The sequence below is a fragment of the Phyllostomus discolor genome, chromosome 3, assembly GCF_004126475.2.
Source record: "Phyllostomus discolor isolate MPI-MPIP mPhyDis1 chromosome 3, mPhyDis1.pri.v3, whole genome shotgun sequence".
NCBI classification, from domain to species: Eukaryota; Metazoa; Chordata; class Mammalia; order Chiroptera; family Phyllostomidae; genus Phyllostomus; species Phyllostomus discolor.
Window position 1 is genome coordinate 1055963 of NC_040905.2, and position 27067 is coordinate 1083029.

Below are 27067 nucleotides of genomic sequence, written 5' to 3' on the forward strand. Positions count from 1 at the left end.
GTGGGCGTGCCGCCCGCCGTTCGGTCCTCGGTGCTGGAACCGAGTTCCAGGTGAGGCCAGAGCCTCGGAAAGCACCCCCCCCCGGTGGACAGAACTGGTCCCCGCTGCCCACGCGGCGGCCCCTCGGAGAGCTGGCACGGGGACCGGCCTGTGGGGTCGCCGCGATGCGGCGGTCGGCTCCCGTGTCCTCGGGGTCCCCCTCGCCCCGCTTCAGGGCGGGGTCTGACTCACCGCTGGAAAACACGTCACACCCGTGACAGCCTGGAACGCTTCCGCGAGCCCGTCCTGAGACACGGCCCGGCCGACCAGTGGGTCCTGTGCTCTCGGCTGTGCGCCACCTGCCTGTCCCTGCATCTGCCTGACGTCATGGCAACCCCCCGCCCCCGGCGGCTCCTTGTGCAGGGGAGGGCCTGCCTACAAAGGCCGCACTCTCAGTGGACCGTGTAAAACGGCTTCGTGAACAGCAATCAGCCAGCCTTGGAGAGACTCGCTTGTCTCCCCACGCACAGAGGTAGAGCAGCCGTGCACTAGCGCGCCCTGGAACACCCCGTCGTCTGGCGTAAGCTGCCCGGGTGTTAGTCAAACAAGCTTACCTGAACTTGAACTGTTGCTAAAAAGGCTCGCTGCCTCCCGGGCCTTCAGCAATTGCACCGTTCGGCTGGTTGAAGGTCGTCTCGCGTGGATGTCGAGGAAACCCCAGCATGTGGGGGGGGGGGGGGTGCCGCAGGGACCGAGTAAGGGAGCGACACGCAGTAGCACCAGGTGTGTCTGTCCGTCTGCGCCTCCGTCTGCAGACACGGCACGTCGCTCTCCCCCCGCGTCCGGGTTTCAGGACAGACCCCGGAACCGCCCGCGCGCTCCTGCCCGGGCAGCGGTGAGATGCCTCGCCTGGCAAAGCGGCAAACGGCCTGAGACGTGCGGTTGGGCCGCTGGAAGTTGCTGGGGTGGCTGTTCGCTGCCGGTCACGGTAGATCCTGCCGCCCAGGTGAGACTAGTTGTAGAGATTTTTTGCACGTTTCCGTGAATCAAGAGAACGTGAAACCACACGGCGGCCAGGTACTTGGCTCAGCCCGGCAGCGGCCGTCTCCGCGGGCTGGAGAGGAGGCGGCGGCAGCGGGCAGACCGCCAGCCCGGCCGTCCCTGGGCGGTCCTCGACCGACCACAGCTCCTTCGGGGCCTGCCTGTAAGCGGAGGTCAGGCGTGGGTCGCGGAGCCTGTCGGAGCCGGTGCGGAGCCTGCTGGGTCCGCGTCCTTCCCCGCTGTGCCCCTGGTCTGCGCGTGGGCCCGGCGCTGGGCGAGCCCCGTGTGCTCCCGGCTGTGAGGGCTCGTGGGCGTCCTCCAGACCCAGGTGTCTTCCACAGTCGCTGGGTCGTGATGGAAACGCGCCTGGGGCTGCCCCTCCCACTGGAGTCTGCCTGGAGCGCAGGCGCACGTCCCGGTGCTGCTGCTGCAGGCGGCCGTGTGGGTGGGGACGGGCCACAGGCGGAGGGTGTCTTCAGAGGCCGGCGTTCGCCAGCTCCCGACTCAGTGCGTTTGCGCGTGGGCAGTGGAGGCCAGGGCGCGCTCTGCTGCGGCCGCAGCTCCGCCCACCCCCAGGCTCCGCCCTCCCCCGTGCTCGCCCACGGCCGCCTGCCCCTGCGCCCTGCGTCATGCGCGTCTGGAGAGCGTCGTGCGCGTCTGGAGAGCGTCGTGCGCGCTCGTGCCCGTGTAGCGGACCGCACGTGCTCGCTGTAACCACAGCTGTTTCTACGTCGACGTGACGCTAAACCTCACCGTGAATGTACCCGCGCGCCACCTGTAGCCCTTTCAGTAAACCTGGGGAATAAAGTCTTGCTGGAACTTTCTGTGCGCGCTCACTCCCCGCCGACGTCGCGAGGCGACGACGTTGCCGTGGGGGCGGGGCCTCCGTGTGGAGTGGACGCTTCGGGAGGATGCATTTTGGGGGGTGCGGGCAGCCGCGGGCGGGAGCAGGACCGGGAGATCGTTGTGCTGTCCTGGCCTCGTGACACACAGACCGACTCGGAGACCCGTTCCCGGGTTTGCAGGTTTACACAGACGCACCCTCGGGACCCAGCCTCCAGCCCGCTGGCGGAATCGCAGCAGCTGTGCCGACCAGGGGACCCCACGCCCGTGCCCCCGTGTGGGGCTGCACGGCACAGACCAGCCGCGGGATGTGGGCTTCCGACCAGGGAGTCCTTGGAGGTCCTCCCGAGGGACCCCAGCACTGCTGGCAGACCCGGCTCGGAGGGGCCCCGTGGTCGGCTGCAGGCGGGCTCCAGGCCCTGACTCCAGGGCGCACCCGTGCCCGCCTCCCAGCCGCTGAAGCCAGCCCCTGGGCGGTCAGCTGAGAGCGACTCCCAGAGCCCCGTGGCCGCCTCTGGCGGGGTGTCTCTCCCCCGCGCCCCTGCCCCCACACCGCCCTCGGGCCCCCTCCGTCCGCCTCCTTCAGAGGCCCCAGCCTCGCTGCTGCTTCTCTCCTTGCTCAGGCCCGCCACTCAGCGCCGAGCCCCGCCGCCCCCGGCCTCAGTGCACAGACTCGCTCCAACCACACCCAGCAGCGCCCGAAAGGGGGTCACGGGTCCCCCCTTCCCGAGCAGAGTGCACGGCCACGAAGCTGCAGTCTAGGAGAGGGCCCCCTAGTGGTGGGGTCTGGCCCCTGCACCGGGGACAGGACCTGGGGACAGAGCCCCCCCTCCTGCCCGGGGCGGGTCACTGACGCGTCCACTGCAGCCTGACCGCCTCGGGGCTCGTGCACAGAGGCTCCCGTGGCCACGCAGGGTCCTGCGGTCCGCCGGGGCAGCCCGGCTCCTCCGGCCACACCGCCCGCACCGGCCGTCGGCCCCGTCGGGCCGTGTCCGCCCGCCTCACGCCACCTCCTCTGCAGGTGCACACTCTCCGGTTTCTGGACACGCTGTGGTTCTCCCACCCTCCCAGCCTCTCTCTGCACGACTCCCTCTCCTGACACGTCCTCCCGGCCAAGACCCTTGCTCGGCTGGGAAACCCCTAACCCATCGCCGCAGCAGACTGCGGCCCTCCCTCTCCTGCTGTCCCCTCCCCCAGGAGCTGGGGGGCTGCGCCCGTTTGTCCGAGGGAGCTGAGCCCCACCTCGCCACCTCCCCCCCGGGGCAGGCTCCCGGAGGCACCCCACTCCGAGGGCTGGGCCTGCCGGGTGCCGGGAAGGCCTGTCGGGAGAGGCGGGCGGGCGAGCAGGCAGGACAGGCTGTGCCTGTGTCGTGGGCCTTTCATTTCAGCGCCGGCCCCGGGCCCCGTTTTGCCCGGCCTGCACGGCGCCGCGGCGGTCAGAAATGCGGCCGCCCCTCCCCCTCCCGCGTGAGAGCCTCCCCGGCCCCTCGCCCGCCCCAGTGGCGTCGGCGCCTGTAAACCGGCCTCTGTGCTCCGTGGGTCAAACACAGCCGCGCAAACGAAACTACAGCCAGGGCGGACTCTTCCAGACCGTCGTTCTCCACTCCGCGTCCCGCGGACGAGGAACACGAGTGGGCCGGCCGGGGAGCTGTCCCACCCCACCCCCCCAAGGTGCAATCAGAGGGCAGACTCGGGCTTGGCCTGGAGGGAGCGCGTCAGAGAGGTGCGGCCCCGCACACCAGGCCCCGAGTTCCCCCTGGGGCCTCATTCCAGGCGGCCCCAGAGGTACAGCACCCCTCCCCCACCCCACCCCACCCCCCAGTTTCAACCGGAAGGTCCTCCAGACGACCTCTGGACGACCTGAGCGGCAGGGACGGAGCACGCGCTGCAAGCTGGGCTCTCCGGGCCCCGGGCGCACTCCTGCCGGGCCCCCTGGCCCTCTCCAAGTCTCCCCGGCCCGCAGAGGGGGTTCAGCCGGGACATCCGGTCGCAGCCGGTTGTGCCGAGTCCGAGGCGGCACGGATCCGTGTCCGCCCTGCAGCAGGTTCGGAGAGCCCAGCAGCCCCACCCCTGGACAGGGCGGCTCCGTGCGGGCCGCTCTGCAGGCCTCGGCCCTCTGCCGCTCCCAGGACACAGGGGGTTGCGGTCGATGCCGTCAGCGCCCCCAGCCCTCACCCCCCATCCCGCGTGGGGAAGAGGAGGAAGCAGAGTGGGCGGGTGGACAGCAGCTCCCTGCCCCGGCCCGCAGGTCCCCGCACACCCGGGGAGGACGCTCTGGGTATGCGCACGACGCTGCCAGTGAGCAGGGGCCCTCGGCTCCACCCCCTTGGTGGCGGGGGTGGCCTGTGGCTGGGGGGCGGGGGTGGGATGCCTGTCCTCTCGGGAGTTCGGGAGACTTGCGGGTCCTGCAGCTGGGCGGGGCGGGGCGGGGGGGACGACTCTGAGAAGAGTTTGTCACGTGGGTGAGCGATGAACCAGACCGTGGGGCGCGGGGGCGGGTAAGCAGAGCTCCTGTGATGCTGGTGAAGACCCAGGGGGGCTGGCGCAGGAGACCACGAGGGGGCCGTCAGCTCCCCAGACACCAGAGGCCACGCGGCCCATCAGGAGAGGGAGGGCCCCCCCCCACCTCTGACGCCGGGGCACGTCTGAGCGGAGACCCCGTGGTCCTAGGACACAGGCCCTGTCCCCGCTGGTTAGCACCAGCACGTTCCGGCCCTGGGGAGGCGGAGGGGTCCCGGCGGGCAGCACATGCAGGTGCCACGTCCCTGTGCCCACAGCTGGGGCGGGCGGGGGCCCAGCAGGGGGAGGGGGTTCCAGGGTGTGTCTCAACAAGGGCCCTCACAAGGGCGTCCCCGGGCAACCTCTAAAGGCAAAGAGCTGAGAAAGAGCCCCATTTCCTCTTTTCGGACAGTGAGTCGGTACCCCTGCCCCGTCCACACCCGCCTTCACCTTCCTTCCTGCCCCCCAGCACCAGCGGCCTCACCTGCCGAGGACACCGCAGGGGGCTGCGGGCCTCACCTGGGCCCCTGCTGTGGCAGCCGCCACCGACAGGGAGTGAAACGGGGCCCCCGACACAGACATGCCCCGGACTCCCAGGGCGAGCTGGGTCCTGCCCCACCCGTCACACAGCCCCCACCCCCCACACACACACATACAGCAACGAGACAAGCAAGGTGAGCCGTCGGGGAAAGGCCTGGCCGTGGACACGCCTGGCAGGACTTCCCTGGCCTCTACTCGGCTCATCTGTAGCCATGGCAACGCAGTCATACACCCCAGATTGACAGCCTGGAAGAACGGGCCAGTTCCTATAAGCACAGCCAACGGAGACTGAATGGTGACTCGTGCCCCTGAGGGGGAGAGGGAAGCCGACAAAGAAAACCTCCCAACCCCCAGCGGTCCAGGCCCCGGGGCTTCCTGGGGGAACTCCACTCAACAGTCAACGAAGAGTTAATTCCAAAGAAATTATCCCAAAGAAATCGAAGAGGAGGAAAGGCTCCCCAGCTGTATTTTGTGAGGCCACTGTCACCCTGATAGAAAAGCCAGACAAGGACACCCCAAGGAAAAAATTACCGATCCACATTCCCAACGAACACAGACGCAGAAATCCCCAACGAAGCGCAGCATCAGCACACCCAGCCCACAGCCCTCCGAAGGGTCGTGCCCCGCGGCCCAGTGGGGTTCACTCCAGGGACGCCGGGCTGGCTCGGCCCCCGCAGACCGGCCGCCGTGGTCACTGCGTACACTCGGTGCAGGGTGACCACCACGGGCTCGTGCAGGCGGGCGGGGAGAAGGTGTGGGACGAGCAGGGAGGCCGGGCCCGTGCGGAACCCGGCGACACAGGGTCCATCTGCAGCCCATGACCCGGCGTGGGGGGTGGATGTGGGAGGGGCGGAGGCTGAGGTGGGGGCGGCCCCGGGGGTGGCCGGTCCAGAGGCCAGGGCTCCAGAACCACAGTGACGGGGCGCATCTCTCGCAGTTCCTTACTGAGACGTCATGGTCCTCCTCCAAGATCCGAGCAACTGTGAGCGAGGGAGTCAGGGAGAGAGGGGCCGGGGCGGGCAGCCCCAAGTCCTGAGCCCCCGACTGCAGGGCCTGCAGACTGCGTCCCCCGCCACCCTTCCCCTGGGCCGCACAAGCGCTGGTCACACCTGAAGTTGACCTCCTGCCGTCTCTGAGCCCTGCACCTCACTCACCGCCTCCACGTCCAACCCACAGGGAGGGCACTCCACAGCGAAATGCTGTGTCCCCAGGGTTGGGGGCAACCGATAGCCAACACCTGCCCCCTGCACAGTCAGCCTGGTCTGCCCCCTCCCCGCTCTGCCAGGGCCCGTCCCCCGGCATCGCTCCCCCTCACGTCCACGCCCCGGGTACGCCCACTCCCGGCCTCGCCTGCCCGCCACGTTGTTACCGAACCCGACGACTGTGGGGGCGGCAGTGGGGGGTGGTCCTCCCGCTCACTGCCTACCAGGCAAATCTCCAAAGACCGAGTTTGGTGGAAAAGAAAGATATGTCTTACTTAATAGCAAGTTTCTGCCTGGAATATTTGGGTAACAGAAGTAAGGGGCAAGGAAAAGTCAGCGTGACATGAGAAACAGCTGCCGAACTCTCTGTCATCACAGCCACCGCACGCCCAGGTCCCGGGACCGAAAATGGCAGGAGAACGCACCTCTGCTCACAGCTGCTCGCTGGGGTCTTCGGAAACAGCAGCGAGTTTCTGCCTCGGAGCCGTTCCCCGTGAGACGCCCGGAGGAAACCCGCCTGCCCCCTCGGCCAGCTCAGCTCCGGGCCACGCCGGGAGCCTCCCCTCCCGCCCAACGGTGTCGGCCCAGGGGGCCGAGCTGGTCTCCAGTCACCGTCCAGCTCCAGGCATCTCTCAGAGTCCGGGCCACAGGCCTCCGCTCAGCGGCCTGCACAGGCCACCGTTGGCCGGCCCGCTGACCATTGACACCCCCCGCCAGGGAGGGGAAGAGCCCCACTGCCTGTCTGCTCTCTGGTGCGCTCGGTTCCAGAGGCCCTGTCTCAGAGTCCCGGGCGTGTCCAGGGCCAGCAGGCGTGTCCAGCCTTCCGACCCAGGGGGAGGGGCCAGTGGGGGCCCTTTGCCCCTCTTCCGACCGGCATTTGGCAGAGGGGCCGAGCCTCTAGTCACACGTGTGCAGCTCAAACCCCCCCATTTCGGGGGAGGGTGTCCCCTGTTACAGATGATTTGGGCAGACCAGCGCCGTGAGAGGCCGATCTCAGCCTGAACTTGCTCATCACGGGAAGACGGCTTCTCACTCAAGGGAACCCCCTTCTCCTTCGCCGGCCGGTCTCCTCCGAGGTGGGCCCACCCCTCACTCAAGACGCCCTGCAAGTCCTCCGAGCAGATTGGTCATTCCCGGCGCCGGCTCTGCGCGTGGCCTGAACCATCACTTCGCCCCGCCGGCCCGCAGTGCCGTGGGCAATGGGGAGCTCGCTGCCCCCCTCTCTGCGGTGCGGAGAGCCAGGCCGGGGGAGGCCGGGGGAGGCCGGGGCCCGGCGCAGACCGAAGGCACACAGGCGAGAACCTGGCCTGCAAACAGGTCCCTTGGCCCCCAGCTCTACCCTCACCCGGGGTCTGGCCCCCCGGGCCACCAGGGGGACCAGTTGGTGACCACCTCTGGGTGCAAGTTGAATAAATGAGGCTGCGTGTTCAGGAGCTGAATCTGGCAGCCCTCCCAGGGTGGGGCGGGCATCCCCGCCCGCCCGTGTCCTGAGCCCCGTCCCACCACCTCCTCCCCCCCCAGCCGGACTCCTCGGCTTCCAGGCACACGGCCAAAGGTGCCTGCGAGTCACACGCCCGGGGAAGCCCTCAGCAGCCGCCCAGGGGGGAGGGCACGAAAGCCCAGGCTCCTGCCCTTCGCCGGCTGCCCTCCAAGGGCTGTGACTGAGAAACCTCATCCGGCCTGGCCTCCCCCACGGACAGAGGGGCCTGCAGAGCTCTGGCTGGCCTGGGGCAAGGGGCAGGTCTGCGGGGAGGGACCCAGGTGAGGTCAGGCAGGCTTCCCGGGAAGGTCTGGTTCGCTCACCTGGCTCCACTTTGCGGAACTCAGAAAGTTTGCGCTTAGCAGCCAGGCCCCACAGGAGCAGGGGCCGCGGGCCCACAGCTGGACCCTGTCGGCCTCTCTGCCGGCACCGGCCGGCCTCCCACCTGGGGCCTCCGCCTCCAAGGAGCCCTCCTGGCTTGCCTGCTCACTTCGTGCCCCCCACGGCTGCTCCCAGGCAGGTGCTGGCCGGGAGTCTGGGTGGGACGCCCAGCGGAGGGCAGGGTCCAGCCCGGGAGGCCGAGGGATCAAGGATGACACCGGACAGCAGGACTTGGGGTTCACTGTGTTCTCTTCAGGGGTGGCTCTGCTGAGAAGTTTCTGTGTGGGGGGTTTTCGGAGGGTATGGTTTGTTTCGTTTGTAGGACCGAGGGGCTGGGTTCCAGGGAGGACAGAGCAGTGAGGACTGGGACAGGAAGCATGTCTGTGGGCCCCCACCCGCCCCCCTTGGTCGGAGTGCGGGCCCTTCCTGGAAGGTGGCGGGGAGACGTCCCGGAACTGGGGGCCGCCCTCTCGTCAGCAGGAAGTCGGCACACAGCCGGCCTGCGCCTTCCCTGGAACTCACATTTCTTCCTGGAGGACAACAGGCTGGCCGCCGGGCCGAGTGTCTTGGGAGTGGCTGGACCCACCAGCTGACTCACGGAAAAAAAACACCCAGCTCAGCAATTGAAGTATCTGTGATTAATTCTGGAGGCGGCTGGAGTTTCCCCACCCTGCAGCCTGCTTCCCGGGCTCAGAGCAGAGCCTTTTTCGCAGGAAACCGCCTCTGACATGGTCGGCGGTTTTTCCTGAGGGGCGCACGTGTCACGCTGTGGGCCCCGACCGCCCAGCTGTCCACCGGCTGGGTCGCCTGCCCAGGAAGCGGAGCCCGCCTCTGTCCGGACGTCATGTGGACAGCGGGGTCCCAGACCAAGAAGGGGTCCTCGGGCACTTGGCCCCCCACCCCAGCTGCCCTGCCAGGCCGGTGCTCCGGTGGCTCCGTGGGCCCAGGGCGCCCCACGGGGCAGGGCCTGTCCCTGCCTGGAACATTGCGCTCCGGCGTGGTCCCGAGTGGGGCCAGGGCCCCGAGGCAGCTTCACCAGTGGTGAGAGGATGCCTGGACCCCTGCCCGGGGCCCGGCTGCTGCCTGGCCCCACAGACCCCGGCCGCGGAAAAGGCTCGGCCGTGGCCGGACGCTGGAACACACCCACAGGGCCGCCTCAGCACAGAGTCAGCGGGCAGCCGGCTTCTCCCCCTGGGGGCCCGGCTGAGCTCCGCCCCGGGAGACAGACTTGGGGGCGCAGGAGGCCAGCCCGCAGTCCTCGCCCCGTCCCCAGTTGTCTGCTCGGCAGTGCTTGCCTTCTGTCCCTCTGGAAAGTTCCAGCCACGCAGCTCTCTCCCTGGGGAAGTTGCTACAGACACGGGGCCCACTCTGCCCCCCCTCCGACCTGGGGCTGATCTGGGGGGAGTGAGGAGCCGGGGGAGAGGGGCGGCGAGGACCGCAGCGCACCCTCTGTCCCCTCTCCTTGTGGGGGGAGTGACCCAAGTGGGTCCCAAGGGGGAAGGGACAAGTGCAAGACGGGTGGGGGATGGGGGACAAGAGCTGGGCCACCTCCACCTCTGAGCCCATCCCCAAAGTCCGTCCGGAAGGGGGTGGGCCAGCAAGGGGGGGGCGCGCATCCTCCGTGAAGAGGGGGCCAGGCCATCTGCAGGAGCAGCAGGGGGACGCTGGGAGGGAACCTGGGGGGTGGGAGGACCTTGGAAACGCTGCTGTGGGGAACGAGAGGGGAAGAGCACAGAGGGGGGCTGCAGGGCCCCCCGGGGTCCCCAGGGGACGGGGGCAGGTCCCCTCTCCGATTCCTGGGCACCTGCAGCAGGACACCCCCGCCCTCTAACGACGCCGGACTTTGCGTTCTGAGCCGAGTTCTAACACCTGCGCGGGTGGAACGGTAAGCCGGCAGTGCAGCCTGGCGTGAAAGCGGTGCTGCAGCTTTATTATTTGCAAGGTCAGACGCAAAAGGCCTGGTAAGGGCGCCTTCTGAGGCTGTCCCCGCCCACCCGATGACGTCACGGCCCTGCTTCCGGGGGCGGGGCTGCGGGGCCTCCCTCCCAGCTGCGCCTCCCACGGCAAAGCCCGGGGCGGCTCTGGGCCCCGGAAGGCGGGGGCAGGCGTGCGGACAGCGAACACGGGTGGGGTGGTCGGCCTGGAGGCGGCGCCAGCGGCGCGGACCACGGGGCAGCCGCGCCGACGGCTCGCACTAGGGGGCCACACCCCGGGCCGCAGGGACGGCGACTCGCGGCGGGAAAGGGCCGGAGGTGCCGGAGCCGCGGACCCCGCGAACCTGGTGGCTGCCTGGGGCGAGGAGGGCGCTCAGTACGCACAACCCGCCACCCGTGAAGCCGGCCCGGGGCGCTGGGGGCTGACCCTAGGGTGACACCTCATTGTCGGGCTGGTCTGGGCGCCCCAGGCTGACGACTGGCTGCGACCCACTGAGTGGCAGCAGCACCCCCAAATGTCGGGGGTGGGGGCAGTCAGCCGATGGAGAACCACTGATAGAAGCCAAGAAGAGACCCCCCAGCGCCCCCCTGAGCTGTGGCGGGGACGGGAAGCTGTGAGGGCTGGGGGTGGGGACAGAGGCCCTTCTGGGCTGGGGGCGGGCTTTCCCCACACGGGGAGTGGCAGCCACTGGGGAGGGGGCTGGGCCAGGCCAGACCCCCTTCTTTGTCACCCCGTTCCCCCCAGCCTGGCTTCTGTGTTGTTGGATGAAGGGGGTGTCACTGGGCACCACCGCAGTGGCCCCCGGAGCCCGGGAAATGGGGTTCTGTCAGCTTCCAGGGGCCTCACTGAGACCAGGGGGATCCTGCTGTGGCCTCGCGGTGTCTCCAACGTTCAGGGGACATGCAGGGAGCCTGCCTGGCCGCGGGGGCAGCCCAGGACGCCGGGCCAGGGACAGGAAGGTCACCGGCAGCCACCGCGCCCTGTGGCTCTGCCATGAGCAGGCAGCTGGGGCCTCTGGCAAGTTTCTGGAGCCCCTGGGAACACTGCCCCTTGTCCTGTTGGAAACGCTGGCCCCTGGGGGAAGCCCCCCACCACCCGTCTAAGACAAGGCCTCCCAGGTTACCGCCCCCGCCTCTGCAAAGGCAGCAAATGTGGACAATGGTCAGAGGAAGCTGATGGGAAAGGGGGGAAGGGAACGGGAGGAAAAGGAATCAGAAAAAGGAAGAGGCAGCAGAGGCCAGCCTGCATGATAGGGGCGGCGCAGGGAGTGGGGGCGGAGCAGGGAGGGGGCCGGAGAGGCAGGGTCAGCAGAGGCGGGAGGGAGAGCAGAGGGGGCCGCGTGGGCTCTGAAGCCCACTAGCAGCTGCAGCTGGGCCCCCTGCTGGTGGCCCCACCATCAGGCTGTCAGACTCCAGCTTCCAGAGCCGACTCCAGCTTCCAGAGCCGCCTCCAGGGGCAGTCGGACATGGTGGGGGAGGGGACGCCCTCCCAGTGAGCCGTCCCCACCCACCGCTACACACTCTGAGGAGGTCCCCCAGCGGAGGCGGGCAGAGGGTCACGGGGAAGAGAGAACCGCGTAGGCGCAGGCTGCCCCTCCGGCAAGTTCACAACCCGAATGTGGGGTGAGGAGGGCCCCTCAGGGGCCCTGGGGGACGGGGTTCCCAGAAGTGCCCGACCGCACAGCGGCGGTGGGTGTCAGGGCAGAAAGCCCCCCACAGCCGTGTGTCCCTCTGCGCGGTCCCTTCCTGCCGCCCGGACACGAGGCAGCGCCCACCCCACCCCTGACGGTCGCTGCACTGTGAGCAGGGGAGAAGGGGGCGCGGGGTGGCGTGCTGCCCGCATCTGAGGCTGAAGGAGAGCAGAGAGCTTCGGGGCAGCGGCCCTGCTGGCTTCTGCACCCCGTCAGGACGCAGCCACTGGCGGAGGAAAGTGACCAGGGACACTGCAGGGCAGGTGGGGCTGCAGGCTCCCGACACCAGCCTGGGGCGAACACTGCCGCCCACCGACCCTCTGAGCTCAGGGGCCGTCCAGGGGTGGACAGGGTCCGAGCCCCAAACAGCCAGGAACCACGCCCCGGGCTGCAGGTTCTTCCGTGTCAGGGCCTCGGGGTGGGAGTGAGCTCCAGGTCCTGCACAGCTGAGCCGGTGGCCGACTCCTCACACCCGCCTTCCGTCTGGCACACGCCGGGTTCCCTGCGCCTCGGCCGGCTCTGGCCGGAGGAGTCCTGGCCGCACGGGAGAAGGCTCCTGAGTCACGGCTGGAGCCGCAGGGCAGCTGCAGTGCCCACCTCCGTGCCCCTGCCGCTCGGCCGCTTCCGGGCAGAGGCCCCGGAGGGGGTGTTGTTGGCACCCTGGGCCCTGAGTCAGCGGAGGTTCGAGGACAAAAGCCACTGGAGCGTTGGGTGGTCCTTCTGCCCCAGACGGGGGTGCAACACGGAGGGCAGCAAGAGCAGCACCGGGCAGTGGGGGGCGGGCTGGGGCCCAGAGAGCGGCGGAACTGTGGGACCCCACGTTGCGTGCTGGGTGAGAACCCTCAGGGGAGGGTGGGGCGCTGTGCAGGGTGCTCGAGGCTAAACAAGGGGGACCGGGGGCCTGGGCCACCAACAGGGCCGATCTGCTTCTCGCCCCCACGTGGAAGGACAGACCCAGGAGATTTCAGGGCTAATCAGGTTGGGGGTGGGGTGTGGGGGAGCCTGGAGCCCCGGGAGCCCCAGGTGATGGGAGAGAGACGCCCCCTCCCGCCCCCTCCCACCAGGCTGCCCCCTGGCCATGCGTGAGCTCTGTGTGAGGAGCAGGCCCAGCCAGGGGGCCACCCTGACCCAACTCCTGGGAAGGCCGGTCTGTCCCTGCAAGTTGCCGGCCGCCGTCCTCTGTGAGAGCGAACCAGCTGCACTCAAGGACACAGACGGCTTCTCCTGGGCGAGGCGCGGGTGGGTCCTGCTGGTGCCGGCCTGGCCATCCGGGGGCCGGCCGACGCGGCCGGTGATGGGTGGGGTGGGGGCTGGGCAGGGCAGGACGGCTGGGGAAGACGCAGAGGCCCCGAGCCCCGGGGCACCTAGGTTTCCCGCCGGCCGTGGTCCGGGAGCGTCTCAGACAGGAGGAACTCTCTGGTGGTCACGGAGTTCTTCAGGTAGGGGTTTGGCGCCCCCTCCCCCGGCACGCGGGCCGGCCCGGCGCCCTGCGCAGGGGGCAGCAGCGGCTCACTGGCTCCGGGGCCGGCGCCCGCCTGCCGCCCGGACCCCCCGGGCTGGGGCTTCGCGGGTGCCGCCTCGGCCGCCGTGGGGGGCTCCCCGGGACCCCTTCCGGGGGGACAGGGAGGCCTGGCGGGGCAGGTCACGTACTCGTTGTCTTCCCCTCCCAGAGGGTTTTCCCGGCCCTTCCCGGACTCCTCCGAGGACACCTCTTCCAGAAAGCTCCCGAAGTTCACCACCAGCTTGTCGATGAGGTCACTGGGGGCAGGGCGCGGCTTGAGAGCCCTGTCGTCCGCGGTCACGGAGTCGTCACATGGCTTCTGCGGCAGCTTCGTCTGAAAGAGAGGGGCGCCCGGAGGCTCGTGGGGGCTATGCACAACGGAACCGAAAGCCCATAGGCTTGGGGCACCGAGGCCCCGCCTGCGACCAGCCCCCCGCCGGCCCCCTGAGACCAGAGGGGAGGTGCCCCCGCCCCCCCACGCGCCCCTCTGGGAAGGCCGGCAGGAGCGGCCGGGTCTGAGGGAGGGCGCAGTGCATCAGGCAGCGGCTGCCGCCAGGGGACTTGAGGCCCCCCAGCCCTCAGCTCTACGCCCACAAAGCCCAGCCTGGAGCAGAGTGTCACAGAGCCCTCACAGCTGGGAAAACCGCAGCCACAGCCCCAGGGACGCGCCAGCCTCCCAGGAGCCCCAGGCAGCCCGTGCCAGGGACGGTGTCTTCTGTGTCACCTGTGCCCCCCCCAGAGCCAGCCCGGCGCCTGGGCACAGCCCACGGGACCTGCAGCTGGTTCCAGAGCGGCGTCGGCCCCGGCCGGCCGGCCCTGCCTGTGGGCCGCCTGCTCCCTTAGTTACGTTTAATGGGCAGGAAGGGGAACGGGGTCACACAAGGCTGATGAGAGAGAGGAGGAAATGGAACCCAAGGAACCAAAGTTCAAATCGACGTAAAAAGAGTTTTTCAGTGTCCACGTCCGAAGAGAGAGACTCCTGAGTTGGAACAGGGGTGACAGTAACGATTCCTGCCCCGAGAGATGCTGGACACGACCTCTCAACGGTGACGATTTAAAAGTCCCATGTGACTGGGCTTATTTTCACTTAAGCAAGGAATTCAACCTTCAAGGTTTCAGAACTGTTTTCAGTTTTAAGTTTTAGGGGAAAAAAAAAAAGGTTTCCACTGATGAGTCGGTCACCGGAATCCCTGCTGCCAAAGTGTGGTGACGGCGATCCCAGCCCCTCCCCCCGAAGGCAGCTCGGGGACACCCACCCCCACCCCCCAACCCCACCCCTGCCTCTGGCCCCGCATACGGCGGGTCCTCCCGGGTCTCCAGGCGGCCCCCCCTGGTGGCCGTGGCCGTGGCTGTGGCTGTTTGCCCAGTGGCCCCAGACAGCCGGCCCCTCGCTCCCTGACCAGAGAGCCAGGCCCTCGGGCGGGTGGGGCGAGCGTCTTGCTCCCGCTCCCCTCGCTCTGCGGGGCCGGGCCCTGCCCTGCTCAGGCCAGAGCCGGAGCCCGTGGGAACCGTGCCCTGGCTGCGCCCCGCAGGGCCGCCCCCCCCCCCCCCCCCCCCCCACCCAGGAGCACGGGCTCACCTGCAGGCCGTCCCAGCGCCAGGTGGCCAGGCTGCTCTGGGCGGGGTTGGGGACCTGGGGCCAGCACAGCCGCTTCAGCTTGCTGAAAGAGAGAAGGTGCCCAGACAGGCGTGAGCCCCCCCGGGAGCCTTCTGCAGGGCCACCTCGGCCAAGCCCAGGGGGGCGGCTCCCGGCCCCTGACTCAAACCGGAATCGAGCGGCATGGGGGCGACCTTGAGGGCGAGGTGGGAAGAGCCCTGTCCCCCTCAGAGCTCTCCCTGCCCCTGCCCCAGGCGTCAGGCCACCCAGGGCCGTCGCTGCGAGATTCGTGCCCCAGATTCTGGAGACGGGGCCCCGCCCAGCAGCGGCAGCACCCCCAGGGACGCGCTGGGCGTGCAAAGTGCCCAAGAATGCGTGCGGGGGCTGGGTGACAATCTGCGTGCGGGGGCTGAGGCTGGCGTCAGCGCGCCCATAATTGAGCGCAGCTGCTGGGCAGAGACGGCCCACGGGGTGGGGGGGGCAGTTCTGCTGAGGAGAGGTCGGCCGGGTGGGGAGCCCTTGACCTCGGGGCAGCGAGCGGTGCTCTGGGGAGAGAAGCACGGCACCCTGAAGGCAAGCTCCCCGCCCCAGAGTGGCTGGGGCAGGCGGGACAGCGCCCGGCAGCCAGGGAGCCCCCCTCCCCAGACACTGCCGTGGAGGGAGCGGTCTGCACTGAGCTCACGGCCTCCAGGAGCCTAACTCCACGGCCCACGGGCTCCCTGCGCCAGGCTCTGCCCGCCTGGAGTCCTCCTGCTGCCCCCAGGGGCCCCTCTGGACACTGAGAGGAAGGGCCGTCTCCCCAGCTCCGGCCTCAGACGCCCAATGCAGCAGATAAAGCCTAGGGGCCGCTGGCACTCCCCAGGCCTCCACAGGGCCCGGTGCCCTGGCCGGGGGTGGGCAGGGTGCTCAGCAGCTGTGAACCAGGGAACGGAGGACACCTCCTCTGTGCTGGGGGGCCTCCCCCTCCCTGACGCGCCCCCCACCCCATCTCCAGCCCCGGTCTCCAGGGCACACGCTGTGGGCCGACAGCTCACTTGGGTCTTCTGAAGCCATAGACCACCGTCAGGACGGTGAGGATGAGCAGCCCGCCGCCAACCAGCGTGGTGATGAGGCAGATCTCCAGGACACCTGGGGGGAAGAGGGGGACAGGGTGGGCCGGGGCGGGGCTCCTGCTGGCCTGCCAGAACGCACAGGTCAGCCCTGGCTGGTGGGGCTCAGTGGACTGAGTGCCAGCTAGTGAACCAAAGGGTCGCTGGTTCGATTCCCAGTCACTGCACATGCCTGGGTTGTGGGCCAGGTCCCCAGTAGGGGGCGAGTGAGAGGCAACCACACATGGATATTTCTCACCCTCTCTCTCTCCCTCCCTTCCCCTCTCCCTAAAAATAAATAAAATCTTAACAAAATTTCTTTCTTGCTTCCTATTTTTAAGGTAAAAGCTGATGAGTAGGACGTAGTGTGCACACTTCTGCTTTGAAAAACTCCGAACACACTGAGGCTGAGTCCCTTCCTGTGGGCCCGCGGTGCTTGTCCCACCCAGACGTCCCCTGCAAGGCCCCACCGTGCAGTGACCTGGGACACACGCAAGGGGTGGCTGTGGACCCGGGGACAGCCTCTTGGGGGAGCCAGCTTGGGGCTGAGAGTGAACGCAGCACGAACCCCAACCCCCTCCTCAAGGTGACGTGGGGCCTCGCACGAGGAAGCAGCAAGATGGAGGTCTCTCCGGGTCCAGCCCTTGGTCCGCCCTTGCCCCCTGCCCTCTGCACCCGCACGCCCTCCAGGAAGGCAAGGAGCTCGGGAACAGATGCTCCGGTCACTCGGGGTGCCCTCCCTCCCTGGCTCTCCCCGACCCTGGGGGACACCATCCCTCACCACCCTCTCCCCCCCACCAAGGAGCCGAGGAGCCCGGCCAGGGCTGGGAGGATACACTCACTGATGGACAGCGTCCTGAAGTTGACCCTGGTGCCGTTGGTGCCGCCGGCCCGGGTGCTGGCCATGACCTGCAGGGTGTAGGGCGTCCCTCGCGCCAGAGACCCCAGGCCGTACCGCAGGGTGCCGGGCTCCACCGTGCGCGCTGCGGGGGCAGGGCAGGGGCGTCAGGGGTGAGCACGTCAGGAGCCAGCCCCGCTGCGCGACACCCCCCACCCCTGGGGCAAGGGTTCCCGGGGCCCGACACCAAACACGCAGCAGCAGCAACGGGAGGAAACAGGTTAGACTGGGCTTCCCCGACGCTGGAAGCTCCTGTGCATCAAAGACGCTGTCAGAGGGAGACGGCCCCCACGGGACGAACGGGAAACACTGCTTCCGGCCGGGCGTGCGGTAGGTGGGGCAGAGCACACACACACACAATCCCTCACAGCCCGCAAACGGAACGGCGGCCCAGGCTGAAAATGGGCAAGGAGAGGGAGAAGACCCCCGAAGGTGTGCGGACGGCCAGCAAGCGAAGACGCCCCGCCCCGTGGGCTCCTGGGAAGGAGGGTGCACGCTGACACCACGGCAGGACAGCCCTTTGCACGGCTCCCGCTGGGACCCCGCAGAGGTGTTTTAAACAGAACGTAACGAGGGTCGGTAAGGACGTGGGGAAGGCGGGACCCTCACACGCCGCGGCGCAGAAGTCGGGGGGGCGGGGTGGTCCAGGGAGCTGGACGGCAGCCGTCGGAGGGATGCACCCCACAGCAGAGCCACACGCAGGGGCTCAGACAGACGCCTGTGCACAGAGGTTCCCGCCCAGACCCCCCGGGGAAGCACACAGCAGCGTCGGCCGCCGCGCCCAAGGGGCCGAGACACCCCGAACGTCCGCGGACGGACGATGGAGAAACGGCACGCGGCCACCTGCACGGCGGGCGCTGTTCACAGTGAGAGGGAGCGAGGCGCTGGCACGCGCCGCCACAAGCAAAACCGGGAGAAGGGGAGGAAGCCGGACACGAAAGGCCGCACGCCGCGGGGTTCCGTGCGTGGCGGAGGGCGGTTGTGCGTGAGAAGGTGACGGGCAGCGGCCGACGACCGGCACGGGTGTCCCCTCGGGGTGGACACGGACGGGGTGGCGGGCACCGGCGGCACGGACGCACACCGTGAAACGGGGACGGGGCGCATGTACAGGTATCGGGTTGGAACAAAGAATCGTCCGGAACAGGACAGAAGGCTGAGCCTGGGCCGGAAACGGGGATGTCGGCGGAGACTGTGGGTCCGAGGAAAAGGTGTCACGGGGCAGGGACAGCAGGAGGCGCGGCGAAGGTCCCTCTCGGAGGTGAGTGCCACCCGCCGGGTCTGTCCGCACCCCCCCCCCCCCCCAGCCCAGGGAAGCCCCGTCTGGAACGACGCCCAGGAGGCTCCGGGGAGGGAGCCTGTCCCCACCCAACCGGGGCGAGGCGTACTGACACTCCGGCTGCTACAGGCCTTTCCGGCGCTGACCCTCCACTCCGCAGACTCCGAGAGCCTCAGGAGGCCGCTGCCCTCGGGCCCCTTCTCGGGGAGGCCCCCGGATGCCGAGGGTCGCCGGCCAGGTGGCCCTGTGGCAGGCCCGCCGTCACCTCTGCCCGGGGTCCTGGGGTTTTCCCTGCCTGGCCACACGTGGACTCACAGAATCCCTGTCCGTTCTCGGCTTGGCAGAAGATGGTGTAGTTGCGGATGAAGCCGTTTCTCTGGCTTTTGGGGACCTCCTTCCAGGTGACGGTGACCGTCTTCACGCCGATGTTCTCCACCTTGGTCACGGGACCTGCGGACGGGGCTTCACGGGACGGGGGACGGACCGTGAACAGGACGGAGGCGCAGCAGGTGCTCCTCCCCGCCCCGCAGGGCCCCGTCCAGCACGCAGACCCAGTCGGTGTCGGGGGCTGGGCCGGAGGAGGGAGCCGCCCTGCCGGCTCCTCCGTCTTGAAAAGGAGGGGAAGGGGGGCCCTCGCTCTTTCTGTGGGCCCCTGGCTCTACCCTGACGCCCAGCTCTCTCACTCACACCTGCCCCGGCGACGACCAAGCAGTCGAAGGGCATGTCTCCACGGGCCACTCTGAGTGACGAGACACACCGCCCACTGCTGGAGCTGGGAGGTGTCAACTTCCAGGAAGACAACCACGAGGTCTGAGAACTTCGCCGGGGAAAGCCCTGCTTGTCGCTACGCAGTCAAAAACAGTCTGTCAGGTCTCCGACTCACGGCGAGCTCCGTGGGGCCCCTAGCCTGGCCCTCACTCGGCGTCGCTTCTGCCCTCAGCTCCCCTCCGAGCCTGTTCCCCGTCTGTGAGCCCAGGGGCTCGGACCTGGTGCTGTCTGGCGTCCCCCCTGCTTTGACGTTCAGCGGCTCTCTCCCCCGGCCGCCGCGGCGTCGAGCACACGGGGCCGCTGCACACCCTCGCAGCCTCGGCTGCGTGCCGGATGGGCCCGCGGGCCCCGCGCTCCCTGCCCCCGCTGCCCAGCACCTGGCCCACACCCACCGTCCTGCTCGAAGTAGACCTGGGCGGAGGACGGCTCGCCCACTCGGTCGCGCAGCACCGGATACACCGAGACGTTGTAGCACCAGAAAGTCAGCCCGGCTGTAGGGAGAGAGAGAGGCGTTGGGTGCAGAGTGTGGCGTGCGGCGAGAACGCCGGGCCAAGGGTTGCGACCCAGGACGCACGGCACCCGCTCCACTTCCTCGTCCAGAAGTGAGGAGGCGGGGCTGGACGGCCTCTCGCGTCCACGCTGGCCCCGGCGTTTTAAGTTATTTCCTAAAACTAACCTTGCACCACCCCGATGAGATGACAGGGCCGCCCAGGAGGGGAGACACGAGAGGCCGGGCCGTCCCCGGTGTGGGCTGTGCGGGGCGACTCGGGGACTGAGCACCCCACCCCTCTGCACGGGTGCCGTGCGGTCTGGTTCCGCCCGCCTGCCGCCCTGCCCGAGGCGCAGGCCTTCATGCGGGTGCGGCTGCGTGGGGAGAAGTTCGGGCCAACGGGGTCGGGAGGGTAAAGCCCCCCCACCCGTGTGTCCTCCGAGGGTCGGGGACGTCCTGGAAGGGTGGTGGTGCCTGGTGCCTGTCCCCCGGGGACGGGGCCCGGCTCAGACACCGGCAGCCGGAGCGGAGGGGGAGCCCCGGGCTGCACACTCTCCGTCACCACGTGGTCGGGACGCCGGGAAGGGCTCTCGGGCGGCAGGTCCTGAGGTGGCGTTGCCCCCCGGGAACCTGCCGGAGACCCGGCCTGGCCCCCCGGCGTCCTGGGGACATGCTGGGGAATGCCCAGAGCGTGTGCTCCGGGCCCGTCCGGTGCCACCAGCCCCGGTCGCAGCTCTGCAGCCTCGCTCAAGACTTAGGAACAGGTGGAAGGGAGCAGGGCCCTACTCAGAGGGGGCCTGTGGGACCACGGGGGCTACCTCGCTGGACTGTCCAGTTCTGGGCCCCAGACACCGGCTCCCAGCACAGGGCGGCGGACTCCTGGTCCGGGAGCCACTCCACCACCCACATGTCCACGTCCGGGGCGGAGCTCTGCCACGTCACCACCAGCTGGTCCCCGGCGAGGTGGGTCTGCATGGCCTCGATGCACGGGACCGCTGGGGGCAGACAGAAGGACATTTCTCAGACACCCGGCACCCCCTCCCGACACGCCCACCACGTCAGCGTCCGGCCACTGCCCAGGGCGTAAAGAAGGAGGTCGGGGGTCAGGACCTCCACCGCAGACCCCCTGGGGGGGTTCTCCCCTTCTGTTGTCCCCTTTCCTCACCCCGCCCTCGATGATGAAGTGCCCTCTGAACCCTTCCTTGTCTCCCCAGACACACCCCCACTGCCGTGCTGACGACCCAGGGCCTCACCTCCCACAGGTGTCCCTGCTAGCCCGAGGGACACAAGCCAGAGTGACAGAGAATGGGTCTCTAAAGGGAGGGTTCCAGGCACCCGCAGTTGTGGGGCTGGGAAGCTGGGAGGGGGTGGCCCGATAATCACACTAAGGGGGTGACTTCCCATGTCACGTGTCTCAGCGGGCCCCGCCCGACCTGGTGATAATGGCCTATCCCCAGGTGGTGAGACCTGTGTCTGTCCCGAAAAGACACAGACGCACCCGACCAAAGGGCCGAGCTGTCCACCGGTAGGTAAGCGGCATCCTGCCCACCCGGGGGAGAGCCCAGGCCTGGAAACAGGCCACAGGGACCCCTTTAGCAGGAAAGCTTCGAACCCGGGTGTGAGAGGGAGTCGGAATGAGAGACCTGTCTTGTTTGCAGGTGCAGGGAGGCGGGGCGGGGCGGGGGCTCAGAAGATCAGACGCGCCCCCCCCGCCGCCCCTGCTGCTCTCCCGCCCCCCACCAGAGCCTTCGGGGTCAGAGCCTGCGGCCGTGTGTGTCTAAGTGAACACAAAGTCCGGGGGGGGGGGCGGGGGGCAGACACAGGGATGGCGCCCCCAGCAAACCTGCAAAGCCCCAGCGGCTGGAAGCCTGGGCCCGGCGCCCGGGGTAGGTGGGGCAGGGGTAGGGTAGGGGGTGACTCGGGCATTTCCGGGCACTGGAACGGCCCGCGGGCTGCGCGCCTGCCAGACAGCCCCAAGTCGGCCCGGTCCCCGACCCCGTCCCGGACCCCCTTCCCAGAGGGGCCCGAGGAGACGGCATAGCTTCCGGCTGACGGCTGCGCTCAGAACGGCCACCGCGGCCGCTCTCCGGTGACGCCACTGTGCTGCTACACAGCGGTCTGGGGGGACCCTCTCTCCGTGCCCAGCAAGAGTGCCTGAGCCTCCCGCGTAAACAGCCGAACGGTCAGCATTCTAGGTTCTGCGGGCCGGTGGTCTGTGGCACGGCGACGAGCTCTGCCCTCGCTGGACCGAAGGCGAACCGAAGGGCGCGGCCGTGCCGGTGAAACTCGGTTCACGAGGTTTGGCCCACGAGCTGCGGTCTACCGGCACCTGGTCTGGGACCCTCATGACCGACGGCTGGGTGCCACTCCGGACGCACGCTGGGCCCCTGCAGGGCCAGGCCGGGCAGGGCGGGGCCGGGCACGCGAACGGGAAGCCCTCTGGGGACTGAGCAAGTGTCCCGCTGGGGCCTGGCGCAGAGCAGAGCTGGGAGACCCGCCGCGGGCCCGGCCGTGCCTCGGACGGACGAGAGCCGGAGAGGGAGCTGTATCCTAACACGGGGGTGACACACAGGTCGGCCGAGGAACCGTGCAGCGCCAGACACGGCCTCACGGAGGCAGCACAGTGAGCCATGTGTGGGCGGGTGTGCACGGGAGGGACTTCCCGAACCGGCGGTCAGTGGGTGGGAGGGAAGAATGGGGGTGTGAGCACAGGGGGCGGGGACGTGGACTAGGTCAGGACTGGGGGGTTTCGAAGGAGCGGCGGCCCTGCCCGTTTTCTGGGGGGTTCGGCCGCCGTTCGGGCCGAAACAAAGGCGGCTGCCGGCGGATCTCGGGGGCTGGTGGTGCGGGCTGGCGCCTTACGGGGGCTGGTTTCTTTCAGGGGCTTTGCTCCCTGGACGCTGCTTCACGGGCCATCAGTCCCCGGAAAGCTCTGCCCTTCCCACAGAACCTAAAAGCTCCCCCTTGGTTTTCCTCGGGGCTCAGGAGAAGCAGCAACCCCGGAGAGGAGAGGGGGCTCTCCCCACCGCCTCCTCCAGGGGCAGGCGTCGGAGGGAGGGGTGCGTGCGTGCGGCACTCACGCTTTTCGGCGACGGCCGGGACCCGCAGGGTGGCCGCGGGCCCCTGTCCGAGGGAGTTGTAGGAAGCCACGGACACCCGGTAGGCCTTGCGGCCCAGGCGCAGCCCCAGGTGCTGGTCCGTGGTGTCACTGGTCCGTGCGAGGTGAGCGCCGTTTTCCGGAAAATACTGCACGAGGTAGCCGAGCGTCCTCTCCAGGGGCGGGGTTCCTCGGGCCTTCTGCACGCCGAGCGGCCAGCGTTTGTCGCCAAAAACAGAGAGAGACGAGCCCTGAGCTGGTGCTGGATGGGGGACGGGGAGGGGGCGGGGTGACATCCACTCTCCCATGCTGAGCCGGGCGAACCACACGGCCCGCGCTGTGACACCGAACCCTCAGGGGCGTTTGCCGGAAGCGCCCTTGGGCTCCGCGCTCACAGAAGCCCGACGCATGCGGCCAGACCAGGGCAGGGCCCGGGCCCGTGCACGCAGGCCCCCCACTACCTGTCGGCTGTCTCTTCCCCTCCGGCCCACAGGTCGGAGAGTGTCACTAAGCAGCTCCGCCAACCCCACGTCTGTGCTGGCCCCCGGCACCCCGTGCCTGAGAGCCCACAGGTGGAGGGTCCCGGGCAGTCACCTCGTATCCCCACCTCCTCTGCAGAGGGGGCATAAGGGGGCTTGCTTCCCCAGCCCAGGTGCCCGGCACCCCCAGCCCCAGCCCCCGGCGGGCAGCCTCAGGTGGCCCAGGGGCTCCGAGGCAAGCTCTCCCTCTCAGCCCTACGCCGGAGGCCACCGGCCGGAGGCTTTCCCGGGGGCGGCACGACCTCCTGCTCTGATGACACCCAGACGGGGCCTCGGGGTCCCTGCTTCCGCTGCCCTCCCGGCCTGGGCTGCCTTCCTGGCCCATCGTCACCTCCCTCGCAGGTGGCCCACCTGCCCCACCGCCTGGTGGCTGACCACCCGTGGGATGTGCGTGGCTGGCTGCCCCTCCCCCCAGGGGGCTGGCCCCACTGACTGGGCACCCCTGTCCCTCCGCCGCCGAGGGAGCCCCCCGTCCTGGAAGAGGGGAGGGGAGGGGAGGGGAGAGGAAAGGCCCAGGGTCAGAGGATGCTCTGACTGACCCTGGGGTGGGGGGGCTGAATGTCGTCTGGCAAAGCCGGGCGATTTCTCCTTTGTCAAAAGCACGTTGAGCTCTCGGGACCTCGGCACGCCGGGGAGAGTGCGCCAGCGCTCACCGAGACTTGGGGGCACAGCCCCCCGGCACTCCCCGCCCTGCCTCTGGGGCGTCCCTCAGCTGCCCCGTCTTCCCTGTCTTCTGGCCGGGCTTCCTTCTCCAGCTGCCCCTCGCCTTTCCGATTCCCCTCCCCTTCCCCTCGTTCCGCCCTGCTCCCCCTCCCTGGCCTCTGCCCTGCCGGCCTGACTCTCCCCCCCCCCCCTCCCCCCCAGCGAGGACGCCTCGGCCTGCTCTGTGCTGCTGTGCCCCCCCCCATGCAGGGACACGCATGACACACATCTGCAGTGACCCGAGGACACCCCAGGGGCTGTGGGCTCTGCCCCCCCCCCCCCCCGCCCCCACAGCTGGCCAGCCCGCGGGGGCTCTCAGCAGGGGCCTCCTGCACTTGACCAGGAAACGCACTCCCCGGCCGTCCACAAGGCGCCTGCAGGCTGTGCGAGCCGGGGAGCCAGGCGAGACCGGGCATCACGGGGCCTCGTGGGAGGGAGGTTCGGGAGGTCAAAGTTCGAGACTCACGGCTCTCCCAGGAATAAGAGACCAGGGGCTTTTAGGTAAAGAGAGGACCCCGAGCGCGGTCACCTTCCACCGCAGGTCCACGAGCCGCCGTCCGTCCGCCTGAACCGGGCCGAGGACCCTCCACACGTCCAGGCCGAAGGGAACTGTGGGGACGAGAGGGGGGTTCAGCACGGACGGTCACCCTCAGGCGGCGGTGACCGTGACCTGGGCAGCCGGGCAGGGTTTGCTACGGGGTCCGGCGGGGCCAGCATCGCACCGACCAGCGAGGTCCACATCTCCCTGCAGAACGACTGGACCCCATGGCCCCACGGCCCCGAGGTCTGGGATCCCCAACCTCGTCAGCCCCGAGCCTGAAGCCCGGAGCAGCGAGGCAGCTGCCCACGCTCACACGCTCCTAAGAAACAAAGCCGGACTTGAATCGAACACGTCACGTGTGGCCGTGGCAGGCACTGACGTGCTTACACGCGGGAGGACATCCCACATCGTCCCAGAGAAAAGAGGCAGTGCTCCAACCTAGAAGTTTCCAAGCAGTTCAGAGAGGTTTGCGATGCGTCGTGCTAACTGGCACGTTGGTGCAAACACAGAACCAGTCGTGTGCGAGTGAGAACAGGGGAAGTGAGGGTCTCTCAGGGGCAGATGGGTGCGTGTTCATTAATTTCTTCTGGAACCCTAAAAAACAATGAAGGAAAACACAGGCAAAAGCTTCCTCCTGGTGACTGTGCCCAGTGAGTGTCGACTGGATCTAACCAGCCAGGGGCCAGCAGCTTCCACTGTTCGGCCACTTCATCTCGTCCCAGTGGCTGAGGCCGTGAGCCCGCTGCAACGCTGGTGGCGACTCCGGGCGCCGGCGGCGACCGTGACGTCAGACCCTGGCCAGAGCGCGAAGAGCCCGCAGGAGACATGGGGCGGAAGGACCAGGAGGTCACCCGGGAGGCCAGCGACAGCGAGGGGCGGGGCAGAGCTGAGCGAAGAGGTCACCCCGAGGGAGAACTGAACTCTGGCCGTCCGCCCAAAGGTGTGGTTGGGGAGGGGGTCCTGGCAGCCCGGAGAGCCGCTCCGTTGCCCCCGATGTTTTAGAAGGAGGGGCCCGCCAAGACGGGCCACGAAACCCGGCCCCCCCCATAGCCTGCGACCCCTGGGCCCTTCCTCCCGTGACAGCGGCTCCGGGGCTGCAGTGTGTCTTCAGTGGACCACAGGAGGTCTTCGACACGACACCGCTGCGCGTGCAGCGTAAGACAGGCCTTTACAAGTGCATTAACAGTGGGCTCTAAGCCCTGGCTGGCGTAGCTCAGTGGACTGAGCGCCGGCTGCGAACCAAAGTGTCGCAGGTTCGATTCCCAGTCAGGGCACAAGCCTGGGTTGCAGGCCATGACCCCCAGCAACCGCACATTGATGTTTCTCTCTCTCTCTCTTTCTCCCTCCCTTCCCTCTCTAAAAATAAATAAATAAAATCTTTTTAAAAAAATGGGGTCTGAACTTCTGACTCCCAGAGAAAAGGCTGCTGCTACAGCTGGCACCGCCAGAGGCCACTGGCTGACCTGGGGGTGGGGCGGGTGGGCCCTCCAGCTCTGGGACCACTGGCTCCCGATTCGCAGATGCTGCACGTGGCAAACCCTACAACAGGGGGCCGGGCCACCCCCACCCAGCGCCGCCGGCAGAAGGCGATTTCGAGGGCCCCGCTTGCCTTCCTCCTCGGTCGTCCCCATCGCTTCCTGGCTCCAGCCACTCCAGAACTTGGACTCCGGAGCCGCGCACCGCAGAGCCACGATGTACCTCGTGGACGCCTGCAGCCCCGTGAGGTTGTAGGCTTGGCCCCCGTCCACCTCCTCGAAGCTGACCTCCGTCTGCAAGGCACAGAGACCGTGGAGCCGCGTGGGAAACCACCAGCAGCCCGTCCACCTTTCCTCCTCGCTCCCCAAGCCCCTCTCACCATTTCAGAACCAGCGGCATTGCATCTCAGGCCTTTCGGTGTATAGTGTTCACACACAAGCCTCCACGCATGCCCGGGGACCCCAAAACCACTCCCCGCCACTTCCCGCCGCTAAGCGTGCGAGGCAGAGAAGCCGGCCTGCACTTCCGGAAGAAGCGAGGTGGGGCCCTGGGGCCCCGGCCACCCCGGCCTCAGCTCAGACTCTGGCGGCGACGCCGGCACCTAGAGAGGAGGCCCTGGGGGACAGCGGGTGCCCTCAGGGGCACCGAGCTCAACCTCACGGCTGCACAGCACCCGGAGCAGCAGCAGCAGGGGGACCGTGGGCGGCCTGAGCGCTGCCGTCGGCGGGGGCAGATGGGAGCTCCCGCTCCCGCAGGCCTAGACGCCCGCCGCCTTCTCCCCCCGCCTCCCTGTCCGAGGACCGGGCTACGGGCGACCGGGCAGCTGCCAGCGATGGCTGCAGCCCGGATGCTCCGTTCCCTTCGACACTCGCTCCGCTCCCGGGGGAGAAAAATGCATGAACACTCCGTTCCGGAGCACCGCATCCGACGCAGGAAGCGGAGCCTGCCGCTTTCTCTGACCTCTGACCTCTCTTATGGACCCAACAGAGACAAAGGCTTGGCTGTTCGCCTCTGCGGTGGCCGTGCTGCCGCTGCCGGAGGCGCTTGTCACTGTGGTTTACACTGATTGGCGCCGGCAGGCAGTCCATGTGGGAGCGTGTGCAGGAGCCGCCCGGGGCCCCAGGGCCGCAGGCCTGCCAGTGCCGGCGTGGGTGCCGCCCCAGGGGACCAGCACAGAGCCGCACCCAGGTCCTAGCCTGTCGCCGGGCAACGTGGGGGTGTCTGTGGCGACCAGCTCAGCGCCCAGCTCCGGTGGGGGGCCCGCTGGCCTCGCCCCCCAGGGGGACCTGGCCTCCCCCGGGAAGCAGGACCGGCCGCAGGGCTGGGTCACTGCCGAGCCCCAGTTCCTGGAGCACCTCCTCCAGCCGCCCCCGGGACGCTGCGGGGCCAGGGCGGGGCTGCTGGACACAACCCCACGGTGGGTCTGGGACAAGCCGTCGGCTCTGGTCAGGGAGCCTCCGCAGGGGCTGGCGGTCGGGGCCCGGCTGGAGGCAGACAGACCTTC

The 27067-nt window shown here is 68.8% G+C and overlaps 1 protein-coding gene across 1 annotated transcript in view; it reads right to left on the reverse strand.

The window, feature by feature from the left end:
• Positions 1-12945: 12945 nt before the first annotated feature.
• IL31RA (interleukin 31 receptor A) overlaps positions 12946-27067 on the reverse strand; it is a 29300-nt gene continuing 15178 nt past the window's right edge. The window contains exons 5-14 of the mRNA XM_036020030.1: positions 25697-25856; positions 24076-24155; positions 22289-22505; positions 20027-20203; positions 19111-19209; positions 18266-18412; positions 16619-16759; positions 15723-15816; positions 14606-14752; positions 12946-13606 (exon numbers count right to left, since the gene is read on the reverse strand). Of these exons, the coding sequence (XP_035875923.1) occupies positions 12955-13606; positions 14606-14752; positions 15723-15816; positions 16619-16759; positions 18266-18412; positions 19111-19209; positions 20027-20203; positions 22289-22505; positions 24076-24155; positions 25697-25856 (1914 nt within the window). The 3' untranslated portion in view covers positions 12946-12954. The remainder of the gene's footprint in view (positions 13607-14605; positions 14753-15722; positions 15817-16618; positions 16760-18265; positions 18413-19110; positions 19210-20026; positions 20204-22288; positions 22506-24075; positions 24156-25696; positions 25857-27067) is intronic.